Source organism: Neovison vison, chromosome 8 (genome assembly GCF_020171115.1).
Source record: "Neovison vison isolate M4711 chromosome 8, ASM_NN_V1, whole genome shotgun sequence".
Taxonomy (NCBI): domain Eukaryota; kingdom Metazoa; phylum Chordata; class Mammalia; order Carnivora; family Mustelidae; genus Neogale; species Neogale vison.
Window position 1 is genome coordinate 129,378,491 of NC_058098.1, and position 12,395 is coordinate 129,390,885.

General features: G+C 40.7%; 1 protein-coding gene across 2 annotated transcripts; it reads left to right on the forward strand.

Moving 5' to 3' along the window:
• The first annotated feature begins 1,770 nt into the window (after nt 1–1,770).
• Nucleotides 1,771–10,261, forward strand: TTC32 (tetratricopeptide repeat domain 32). 2 transcript variants are annotated; one of them, XM_044262027.1, is made up of 4 exons: nt 1,771–2,484; nt 4,906–5,168; nt 8,922–9,088; nt 9,832–10,261. In XM_044262027.1, exons 2-4 carry the CDS (start codon nt 5,017–5,019, stop codon nt 9,957–9,959), a joined length of 447 nt encoding a protein of 148 aa, XP_044117962.1. In that variant the 5' UTR covers nt 1,771–2,484; nt 4,906–5,016; the 3' UTR covers nt 9,960–10,261. The 2 variants fall into 2 exon arrangements, with proteins under 2 accessions (XP_044117962.1, XP_044117961.1); XM_044262026.1 differs by lacking the exon at nt 1,771–2,484 and having other exon boundaries at nt 4,854–5,168.
• The last annotated feature ends 2,134 nt before the right edge of the window (nt 10,262–12,395 follow it).

The window sequence follows — 12,395 nt, forward strand, 5'->3', positions numbered from 1 at the left end:
AGACCAATGAAGATGCTTTAAATAACATGGTTTATTTTTATTTATTTATTTTTAATAACATGGTTTATTGAATCAATTTGAAATGCACGGTGATGGACAAGGAGAAAGTGACCGGGCAGATTAATACTGGTGTTAGGGTAAGGTGTCAGTGGGGTATAAAGATTATATTACCTGAATCCTGAGTTATGTTCTGTTCTTGTGTCCCGACTCCCATTCTGCCCAGTCAGCTCCCCGCCACCCCCCTGCCCTGCCCAATAGTATGGTTATAAAGAGGAGTGGAGCTGAGGTTTGATCCACGTGACCCAGTCATATGGAATGTGCCTGAAGCTAGTGATGGACACTTGATCTACAGAAGAGGCCATGGGGCAAGTATACCAGGTCACAGCCGCAGGTTGCCAGTCTGCTGAGCAGTCATGGATTTGATTAGATTGTATTTCTTGGGCAGAGGACTGGCCAGAGTAAGTGTCACCAATGGCTAATTATATCAAGATCTCACACATATCGAACACTTTATAGGTCTTATGCATATTAGTGCGTCATGAATAGTATGTTGGTTGTCTTTATATTTTTTAGTGCCTCTTTAATATGAGGTATGGTCATACATTCATAGTCTACTTACTTTGTCTAACACACCCCATAAATTACCTACTTATTTAGTTTAACACAGTTTCATCTAACTGATTTGTTTTCTTCTATGACTAGTACAGGATATTCAAGCAGACTCCACACTGAGTACAAAGCCCTTCGTGGGACTTAATCTCATGACCCTGAGATCGTGATCTGAGTGGAAACTAAGAGTTATATGCTCAATGGACTGTGCCCCTTACTTACATCTTTCTATAAGACTTTCTCTTTTCAGGATAAAACTATTCTCTGCTTCATCAGTGGAAGAGAAAATCTTTTTTTTTTTTTTTTTTTAAAGATTTTATTTATTTATCAGAGAGAGAGAGGGAGAGAGAGTGAGCACAGGCAGACAGAATGGCAGGCAGAGGCAGAAGCAGGCTCCCTGCTGAGCAAGAAGCCCGATGTGGGACTCGATCCCAGGACGCTGGGATCATGACCTGAGCTGAAGGCAGCTGCTTAACCAACTGAGCCACCCAGGCGTCCCGGAAGAGAAAATCTTAAGGATGTAGGGTGAAGGAGTCCTTCATGCAGAAGGACTGCATGTTCAGAGTTCTGATTCTTAGTCCATGGTCTAATTCCTGATATATCTTTCTCTTTTTCCTTTCCCATCCCAGGAATCAGCTGAGCACTTGGTTAGATTATCATTCCTCTAGACCTTACTGTACTTGTTGATTACATTCCCAGTTGCTCCAATTCCAAAATCAGCTGTTGGCTCCTCAGGCCTTTCCTAACATATTTTTGGGAACTCTCTTTTGGAGACTTCTCATTTGCCACGAATTCCATGTTGCTTGAACCCTAGAATTTTTCTTCCAACAAATTATTTCAGATCCTGAGTTGCTGTCACTACCTCTTGTTCAGTTTAATTCAGAAACCACAGTCCCTGAAAACAACTGTTAAACTTTGTATACCTAATTATCATATATGTAGATGTATGTGTACAGACATATCTTTTATATTATTGTGACAGCTTATGCCTGTTTGGTATTTATACCTCTGAAAGTTTTAGTGATCTGCCATAATGTCTTGGGGACTTTTGTCTTGCTTAAAAATAGTACTAGGGAACGACCTCTAGTATGGGTTGACCTAATTCAGTTTGTTCAGCATGAAGGAAATTTCAGGATAACCCACCAACAAACTCTGTCCTGATGAAAGGAGCAAACAGAAGTAAAATTGTCTGTATGTAACAAATAGTTGGGGAGAAGTTGGGCAAAATGAAGCATATATTGAAGACATACAATGAAGCAGTTATATTGTTTCTCTTCCTGTAAGAAGCATGTCTGACTCCATTTAAGTAATGCGGAGTTGTTCTTTATCACAAAACTTGGCCTGAATTATGTGAAGTTCCAAAACAGAATTATATTACATTTCAGAGTTTCAAAATACTTTGATAGGTCAAAGTATTGAGATGATGGGACTAACTGACAAAGTTTATAGTGATAAGCAATGTGTTTATCAAGCAACCGAATAACATTGTTGACCTATCATGCACAAATGCTGATTTTATTACTTTTTTTTTTTTGCTAAAATACATTTTGAAATGATCTTTTTGTATTCTGAAAGCTGAGATTTTAGGTTTTGTGTGGCATTCAGTAAAAAAAAAAAAGAAAAGAAGTATTGAAGGAAAAATGACTTGTATTTATCCCATTTCCTTTATCTATAACTTAAGGATAACATGGTATTTGTTTTGTTTTGATTTAAATGTTCTGGTGGGGGTTGGTTAGGAAAAGTGTTGGGCTTCAGAGTGGACAGGGGAGAAAGGGACAAGGAGGTCCAGTAGATGTATAATGTCATATTTTGCTACCAAACAGAAAAAACAACTTAGAAAGGTAACCGGTAAATGTCAGGTAACTGGAGATTGCAGTGAATTACTCTAGAAGTCATACAGAGTTCTCATTTAGAAATGGGGAGAAATTATTTAGCAGACTTGTAAGAGAACATGGGAAGTACTTATTTGATAATGTTGTAGCTCCAAAATATTGCTACTGAGCTTCTAAAATGAAAATGACAATATTATGTTGCCCCCTACTGTCTATTCTTATGATTATTCTCGTTATTTTTAAAGAAATTATTTTTTGAAAATAAACATTTTTAAAGAAAACATATATCCAACTACAAAAATACATAAAGAGCTTTCATGAGTGATGAGAAGTGAAAATGGCCTTAATAACCTCTTTAAAATTAAAGGCATTAATTTATGTTTTAGTTGAATTTAGAAGAAGGAAAAAACAGGTCAAATTAAATTGCTGTACTGCAAGTTTTCTTCATGACATTAAAAGACTTGGAGTTAATTTTTTATTTACTCATTTCTTATTTGGCATAGCTTAAATTTCTAGTTGGTAAAATCTAGAGAAAAATGGGATACCACTCACACATCCTGTCATAGCTAAAATTAAAATTACTAAGTAGTGAAAAGGATATGGAACAACTGAAACCCTTATACATTGCTGGTGCAAATGCAAAATACTATACCCATTATGAAAAAAGTTGAGTTTTAGTTCTCTATATATTCTGGGGGAAAAAATGTATGTATATGTGTGTGTTTGTGTTTTTTTTCCCCACTGCCGTAGTCAACAAGAGAGAAGCTTTACTGAGGCCATGGGGCTCAGGCAAGTGGTGGCACTATAGGGGAAGGAGGAGCCCAAGAAGGGACTTTATTTGACTTTCTTCTCAGGGCGTGGGTGGTTGGTGTCCCCGCACTTTTTGTAGCAGCTGACAGAATGAGGTTGCAGGCAAACGTAGCACTTCCAGCAGACTGTCTTCTTGTAGCTGTAATTTCTGGGTGAGCTGGCAAAGGGGAGGCTTGTTGATGCCACTTCCCAGGCAAAGCACAACCTGCTGGTGGAGTCTGTGAAGATAGGTGAGAGGGAGGGACAGCAGCTGAGCCTGGCCCCAGCACCGAATCCTACAGTAGGCTCTCGTGTCCTCTCACCAGAGCTTCTCAAGTGTGACAGAGACAGTGTCGGAATCCTTTGTGTGTCTTAGCAATAGGTGGACACGCCAGCCCAGCATCTTTCACATTTCCCATATCAGACTCATGATTTTTGATGTTTTCTCCCATTCTCTGAGTTGTCTCTGTTTTTAGTCTTAATGGCACAAAAGTTTTAAATTTTCATGAAGTCCAATTTGTTTATGTTTTCTGTGTTTGGGGTCATATCCAAGGAGTTGTCAAATGCAGTGTTACAAAGCTGTTGCCTTATATTTTCTTCTAAGAATTTTGTATTTCAGCTCTTACATTTAGGTTTTTGATCTATTTGGAGTTAATTTTTTGATATGATATTTCCATCCAACTTCATTCTTTTTCATGTGGTTATCTAGTTTTTCCAGCAACACTTGTGCTCGCTTCGGCAGCACATATAGTTTTTCCAGCAACACTTAATTGAAAAGATGTCTTTATGCCAATACCACAGTGTTTTGATTGCTGTGGCTTTGTAGTTAAGTTTCAAAATGAAATGGATTCCCTTCAACCTAATAGTCCCTTTATCTTGATCATGGGATGTCTTTCCATTTATTTATGTGTAATTTTTTTCAGCACTGTTTTGTAGTTTACATTATACTAGTCTTTCACTTTCTTTTAATTACTAAATATTTTATTCCTTTTTGATGCTATTTTAAGTAGAATTGTTTTGGTAATCTCCTTCTCTGGATTGTTTTTTTACATAATTATTACTTTAAAATACTGCACTTAATAAATCACTATCTGGGTTTCCCTGTGGCAATAACAGCCAGGGAATGTAAACTAACAGACCGTCAGCACAAAATATTATTTAATGGATCCTTACGCTGTTCCAGAGGACTGAGAAGTGTGCAGTCTAGGCCCTGGGAGCTAATAAATGGTAATCTGAATTCGGACAACTAAGCTCGAGGGATTTCTACAGTGTCTCAGAGTAACCGCAGCCACCCTCTCCCAGAGGTCTTGGTAAGAGCGGACGCTGCAACCCCGAGGGGCGTTAGAATCTGCGGGCCCCGAGCCATTCGTAAGAAGCCAAGCTTGCTCCTGCTTCTCGCATCGTAGGGCTCCCTCCCCCAACAACTCGCTGTGACATAGGACAAGCTCTTCGCAACATCAGTCGACCGACACGGAGACCAGTTTGGGCCCATCAGTCCACTGCTCTTCTGGAAAAGGAAGCATGCAGGACCGGCAGCAATAACGGCGCCGCATTTCAAAAGGGTCCGTCCAGGCTCTCCCCCGCCGCTCGAGTTCCCCGCCGGCGCCGTGAGCTTGATCTCGCGAGATGATGGGTCCTCCGAAGGTACAAACTTCCCCCTTCGCTAAGCGCCGAGGTTTTGCGGTCAAATTAAATTCCGGGAGTGCGGAAGTGGCTCTGTGGTGCCGCCTCTAAACGCCCAGAAGTCAACCCCCTTTCTACACGGAACGCTAGGCCTCCGACCGCTATGGATAGGCAGCAAGGGCAACAAAGCCACGCGACGTTGGCACTCGCCCAAGCTCACTTCGAGAAAGGCGACTACGCGGAGGCCGAGGCGCTGTACTCCGCTTTCATTCGCCAGTACGCCTGTGCGGGCTCCGTGGGAGCGGCGCCCGGCAGGTAACTATCGCGAGAAGTGGGGTCGCGGTGCCTCCGAGACGTGGGTGGCTGGGGATGTCTGGTCCACGGTTCCGCCGCCTGGGCTCCCCTGGACCAGAGATGCGCGGGGCGGAGCGTTTGTCTTTCCAGAGGGCGGCGAGGGGCGCGTGCTGCCCCCCACCCCGGGGGTTCTCCTACGTTACTCACTCTGACCCACGACTTAGAGCGGATAGGGCTTTTCCACCTGACATTTAAACGGGCGGGTGTCTGAGACCTGGAGACGGCGAGGTGACTCGCTAGGACCCGGGACCGCTACTCCGGCCGCCACATCACCGCAAGGGTGTTTCGTTTTTCACGTGTGTGTGTGTGTGTGTGTGTGTGTAGTGGGGGAGGATATCACTCGGCCTAAATATTACCGTTTCACCCCACAGTCATCCATGGATATTTCAAAAAATGCATTTCTAAATATTAAGGATTCTTGCGGAAACAACCACAGTATCATTATTATTACATGATTCCTTACTATGAAATATGCAGTCAGTGTTGGTTCCTGATTGATTAATAACGTTTTTGTTTGGCTGATGTGTTTTTTAGCAGTTGGTTCCAGTCAGGATGCACACCAAGTCTGTAAGGCTCCCCTTCCTTTTTTCCCCCCTTGAACTTTGTCGAGGAAGCCAGTCCTGTGTTTTGAGAGTTCCCCGTATTTTGGTTTTGCTGAAGTCATCCCCCTGATGTCATTTAATACCGTCCCCTGTCTCCTACACTGCTTGTAAGTTGGTAGTGAACTCCTGAGGTTTGATCCGGTTCAGATCCAGTATTATGGCGATCATATGTTAGGTGGTGCCGTGTACCTCGATTAGAAAGCTGATAATGTCTTTTTGTGATATTAGCCACTTCACCTGCTAATACCTGCTTGTCCAGAGAGCCTTAGGTTTATGCCTGGATGTGTAGCATTTGATGGTCCTCCAAGTTTTGCCTTTGTTTTTGTTGATGGAGTGATGTGGACCAGAATGAGAAAACAGAGGAGTAGAATGAACAGCTTTTTGACGGTTTTGGAATTGTCTGCACCATGACTCTTCTCTCCCTTCAAGGATTTGGTTTTTCTTGACAGCATGCCAGCTTGTCTTTTGTATGAGACTTACGATTTTTTTTTTCAAAGATTTTTTAAAAAATTATTTGACAGAGAGAGACAGTGAGAGAGGCAACACAAACAGGGGAACTGGGAGAGGGAGAAGCAGGCTCCCGGCTGGGCAGGGAGTCTCATGGGGGGCTCAATCCCAGGACCCTGGGATCATGACTTGAGCTGAAGGTGGACACTTAATGACTGAGCCACCCAGAGGCCCCAAGGCACAATTTGCTAAACTCATGGAATTAAACCAGAAAAATAAAATTCCTTTCGTGTTTTGATAATATACCAAGGTAACAGTAGAAATTTCTGAACAGGCAGTAAGACAGCAGCACCATCCCCTGAGCCTCCTCCACCCCAAGAAAAGATTAGTAAACATAAAAATGTAGTTTTCCATCATTTCAAGCTCAAAGAGTAACTTAGCTAATAGGTTTCAAAAAGTATTCATCAGCAATAGGTATACTGACTCCATCTAGTCTCCTTTGTACATTTAGCCTAAGAGCACCAATGCGTTTATAGTAGATGTAATATCTGCTTCTTACCAATGCAGGAAAGAAAACCTCCATGGTTTACTAGAAGCTCGCTCAGCATGCCTGAATGAACCTTCTAATTTCCTTATCGTTCTGAAATTCTTCTAGGAACTTATGAATTTAAGATGAAATCTGTCATTTCAGACTTGTTTCCTTAAATAGGTCTTTTAGCTTAAATTTATTTTTTAAAATAATGGGTCACTGAACCATTTTGAAGAAGCATTTGCAATTTTTGCATGCCTGAATGGTTTACATTCTTTTTATATCCCAAAGTGCAGCCTTAGTCATAAACCTAACTTCCCCCCCATTTTTTTTGATAAAGCTTGCAAATGTAAAAGAATCCACATTTGTATTAGGAAGTTAAATTCTAGTATGATAAATACTATCATTACAAAAATCTTAATATTATCAAAAACATTTCGGCTTCAGTAGTTAACCCACATCTTTAAAATATGAAACAGTTTCCACATGAAAAATAGGCTTTTAGAATTTGTTGTAATGAGATCTAATTCTAAACCAAACTTTTTATGATCCTCTGAATATAAGAAACTCACAACAAAGTTTTGAAGCTTAAAAATGGACGGTCTGAAACCTTTCTGGAGTCCTGAGGCTGCATTTTTCTTAAAACCCTTTATGGGGCAGCAGTTCACCTAGTATCATAACAGAGAGAGTTGAAGGGAGTGCGTCCTCCTGTTCCTCCAGTTTCAAACCTGGTGCTAGTGGCGTCTGGAAGTGGTCTTGCACCCAGTCTCTGTCATAGCTCCTGGAAGCAAGTTTTCTCATGCTGCAGTAGTTTTGTCCATCGTTAGTAAACTTAGACTTGAAGGAGACCCCGGTGCATACCTTTTGTGGTAGCAGTGGTTGCTGTGCCTGTCATATCTCAAGGGTCTAGATATTAACAGAAGTCTCTTTTGCTGGCACTGACAGCAGTCACAATGTTTTCTGAGGACTGTACTTTGTACTAGGGGGCATAATGAAGAAATGACAGATGAGTGTAGCCTGCACCTGTTCTCTTTGATTCAATTGTGAGAACCACTTAGGAAAAAAAGGAAAACAGAATTGTCTCTGACCCGGAGCAGAGTCCGTTGATGTTCTCTGCATGAATTGTCTGGCCTGGAGGTGGGGGTGACCTGCTGCGCCGGTGGCTGGTCGGAGATCCCTTGCTGGAGACCCTGCCCACTCACAGCTCCTGGGGAAGCCTCTGGAGCTTTCAGAAGCAGAGTCCCTTTGGCACACAGGATCCCCAGAATGAGCCTGAGCCCCGATGTCCTCCTCACAGGAGACCAGTGTGGCCTTGCTGGGGCGATCGTAGCTAAGATGAGAGGGAGGGAAGCTCCATCCCCTCCTTGGGCAACAGCATGTTGAATCTTCACTTTTGGTCAGCTTGTATTTCTTTACTGGTGAAACATGATTTAAAAGCTCATTTTTGGTGGGATCACTTAAAAATTTGAGAATAACATTGATGATTCATTTTGTGATACATCCATTGCAAACTGGAGCTCTGGGCTGGCTTTACCTCCTGGCTCAGGGCGAATCTGGTTTGTCTTCTTTGCCCTGCTGGCTGGCGTGTGCTTAGAAAATGAACAATTTCTGAATGTTGCATTCTGCAAAACAAGTTGACAGGCACGGGGCTCTGAACACACTATAAAATGAATGTGTTTTTCGGACTGACAGGGTAGTGCTGCCGCGCTATAAGGTAAGTAAAGGGATTAAACAAGAATTGATTCCTCTGCCTCTTTTTTTTTTTTAAGATTTTATTTATTTGACAGACAGAGATCACAAGTAGGCAGAGAGACAGACAGAGAGGGGGGAAGCAGGCTCCCCTTTGAGCAGAGAGCCCGATGCAGGGATCATCGATGCAGGGCTCGATGTGGGGCTCTATCCCAGGACCCTGGGATCATGACCTGAGCTGAAGAAGAGGCTTTAACCCACTGAGCCACCCAGGCGACCCTGATTCCTCTGCCTCATTTCTTTGCACTTTGTTTCTTCACTTGGTTTTTCCGGTGTAGATACCGCGTGTCACAGGCTACGAAGCTGGACAATACCCAAAAGAGAATGAAAGTGGAAATGAGAGGAATTTGGTAACACAGGTTTTTAATGTGAACTCTTTGTTTAAAGCAAATGCAGCCCTGAGGATTTGGCTACTGCCTACAACAACAGGGGGCAAATCAAATACTTCAGGGTTGATTTTTATGAAGCCATGGAGGACTACACATCGGCCATACAAGTCCAACCCACTTTCGAAGTTCCGTATTACAACAGAGGGTTGATACTGTATAGGCTGGGTAAGAATCATCTTTTTTCCCTTTTGCCCTTGACTTTATGTTACGAATTCAGAGCCCTCAAATGCGAAACTAATGTAGTAGACTTCAAGTCTTAATGTCACATAAAATTTGGGTGTAGTGCCTGGAACAAAGGAAGCATTTATTTTAGGCTTTTGGTAGGCTTTACAGTGGAGCATTGGGGTGAGGATTGGACCTGGAGACCGATGAGCCGTTACTTTGTGCCTGTCCATTCCCAACTGTGAAATGAACTCAGCACGGATGATCACCTGTGAGCTTTTCTGAGTTCAAATTTTTACAGGCACACAAGACAATATAAAGTGAAGGGATTTTAGATCCTTAGATCCTTAGATTAAAGGACTAGATTAAAGGACTGTAGGTACTGTTTCTTTTTTAAAGTGTTAAAAGGAATACCAATTTTCTGTTCCTTAGTGATAGGATTTTGTTGAGATTTTATGACATTTTATTCTATTTCTCTGTTAAATCTCAAGAAATAAACCCAGAGCTAATTTTAAGGGTTCATTTAAAGCTAATTTAAAATTTTAATTTTAATAATTCTGTAAGGGCATGCAAAATTACTTTGATATACACATCCATATATCATTATTAAGAAGAAAAAAAATCCTTTACTAGGTATGGTTGAAAGCTCATAAATACAAAAGCACGTGTATGTGAACTTTGTTATGAATAATATATAGAAATACTCAGTTTTATTATTCTTTTTCATTTTTTGGGTTCTGGTACAGGATACTTTGATGATGCTTTGGAAGATTTCAAGAAGGTATTAGACTTAAATCCTGGATTTCAAGATGCTGCTTTGAGCTTAAAACAGACTATTCTAGACAAAGAAGAAAAACAAAGAAGAAATCATTGAAAAAATTTTTGCAAGTTTTAACTTAATTAAAATATTGACTCATGACCCTTCTAATACCTGGCATCTCATTCTTTATGATGTAAAGTAGGTGTTGAGTGATTACTATTTTTTTTTTTTTTTGGTGACAAGCTATTTTGATATATATTTAAGATGAAGAGATTCATGCCTTAGCACTGGAAGTTAAATAATATATTTAAAGTAGTTAATTTCAGCTTGAGCAACTGTTGAATAACTGCTTTTTGTAAAGTATAAATAAATAATATCAATGCATAGTTGTATATGATTACAGTAAAATATTTAAAGAAATGTGTGACATTTTCTTCATTAACGTTATATTTTTTATTATTTTCATTCCCAACTTTTTTTTTTTTTTTAAAGATTTTATTTATTTATTTAAGAGAGAGACAATGAAAGAGAACATGAGCGAGGAGAAAGTCAGAGGGAGAAGCAGACTCCTCATGGAGCTGGGAGCCTGATATGGGACTCGATCCTGGGACTCCAGGATCATGACCTGAGCTGAAGGCAGTCGCCCAACCAACTGAGCCACCCACGCGCCCCAATTCCCAACTTTTTAGTTAAAAAATTTGACATCTGGACTGAGCCACCGAGGTGCCCCTTCTCTCGGCTTCTATTCGCTTTTCCTTACTCTTGACTGGGGTCGGATCGAAAATGAAAAGACCAAAAACCAAAAAAACAAAAAACCAAAACCAAAAACCAAAACTCCGTAAAAGAATTTATTTAGTTTCTCGAATTCAATGATTCTTCATCCTTTGTCAGAAAAAAAAAAATAAAATCACTGAAGGTCAGATTCAGTACTTGCTAATTAGAACCCAGATGCTTATTTTTCTCTTGTCTTATTACTGGAAATAACTGAAGGATAATATATTTTTATCTCTTGATCAAAACTTTAGGTGATACACAGATTCTAAATTTCTGATTTACTAAATAACAGCTTTGTTATGTGCCTTCAAGCTATTCTCTTATGTGTGCTGTTGCTCTGATTTCTCCTATTTTAGCATTTCTACTAAAAATATACCCAATTGGTGTCGTCTTCCAGCCTTTCTCTCCCTGAAAACAAGAGAGAAAATTGTGGTTTGTTACAAAGGAAGGTAAGAGAGTAAATGGATGGAAGTTACTTCTGAGCTGAGAGAATTACTTTTACACCAACTGAAAACCTGGAGCTATTTATGCTTTTTTTTTTTTTTTTTCCTGAAATCCAGAACTGAATGAAGCCAACGGATTTACTTTCTGATGGCAAACTACAGCCGGCTGGTGGAACAGGAAACTCTTTCCCAGTCAGGAAACTCTTTTCCCAGTCATTACCGATTTTGCCCTCTCCTGGATCTTCTCTCTTTTTTTCTTTCTTTCACTGACTTCTCTAACCTCCCCTCACTCACTACCTAGTCTTGCCCGCCCACTCCCATCATTTTGCTGGTCTGAAAGTCTTTCTCAGTGGGTGTGGTGGAAGCCAATCTACCTTCAGGGCAAATCAATTTGGCATTTGCATGGATCTTTGTAACCTCTCTGCCAAACCTAATTCCCCCTTAAAACTTTAACTCAGTTTCCTAAACCTCTTTCTTGCCTAACAAACTTAATTTGTCCCTAAAAATGTTTCTAAGTGAAAAGCCATTACGTGAAAAAAAAATGGCCATTTTAAATTTAATTCTTTTAAAAAAAGATTGTATTGATTTAGTTGACAGAAAGAGAGTGTGTCCATAAGCAGGGGTAGCGACCCGCGGAGTGAGAGGGAAGAGCAGGGAGAGGGAGAGGCAGAGCAGGGGGCTGGATGCCGGGCTGAAACCTAGGACCCTGGGATCCTGACCTGAGCGGAAAGCAGACGTTTAACTGACCGAGCCACCCAGGTGTCTCAAAATCCGTTAATTTTAATGGAAAAAATTTATGAATTCCATCGTAGCCCAAGATACCCAAATACTTTTCACAGTTAGAAAAATATATTAATTAAGCAATTAAGCAATTAATACAAGTATAAGTAAGTACTAGTAATTTGAAATTACATAAGTACATTTACAATAATTTCATCAGGTACACCATTACAATGGCATGAATGCTTACTACACTCATTTTTTTTCTTTCTGTACAATTTTTTTAAAGGACTTAAGTGAGATATAATTTGCACAGCATACAGTTCACACTTAAAGTGTACAGTTCAATGTTTTTTAAGTGCATTCAGTTTCTCTACTGCTTTTAAAACCAATTTTTCAGGGTTTTTGGGTCTCTTGCAAACTGCACTTGCTGAAGTTATAACAGAAAAACACTTTTGGGGGACGCCTGGGTGGCTCAGTGGGTTAAGCCTCTGCCTTCGGCTCGGATCATGACCCTGGGGTCCTGGGATCGAGTCCCACATTGGGCTCTCAGCTCAGCAGGGAGCCTGCTTCCTCCTCTCTCTCTGCCTGCTTCTCTAACTACTTGTGATCT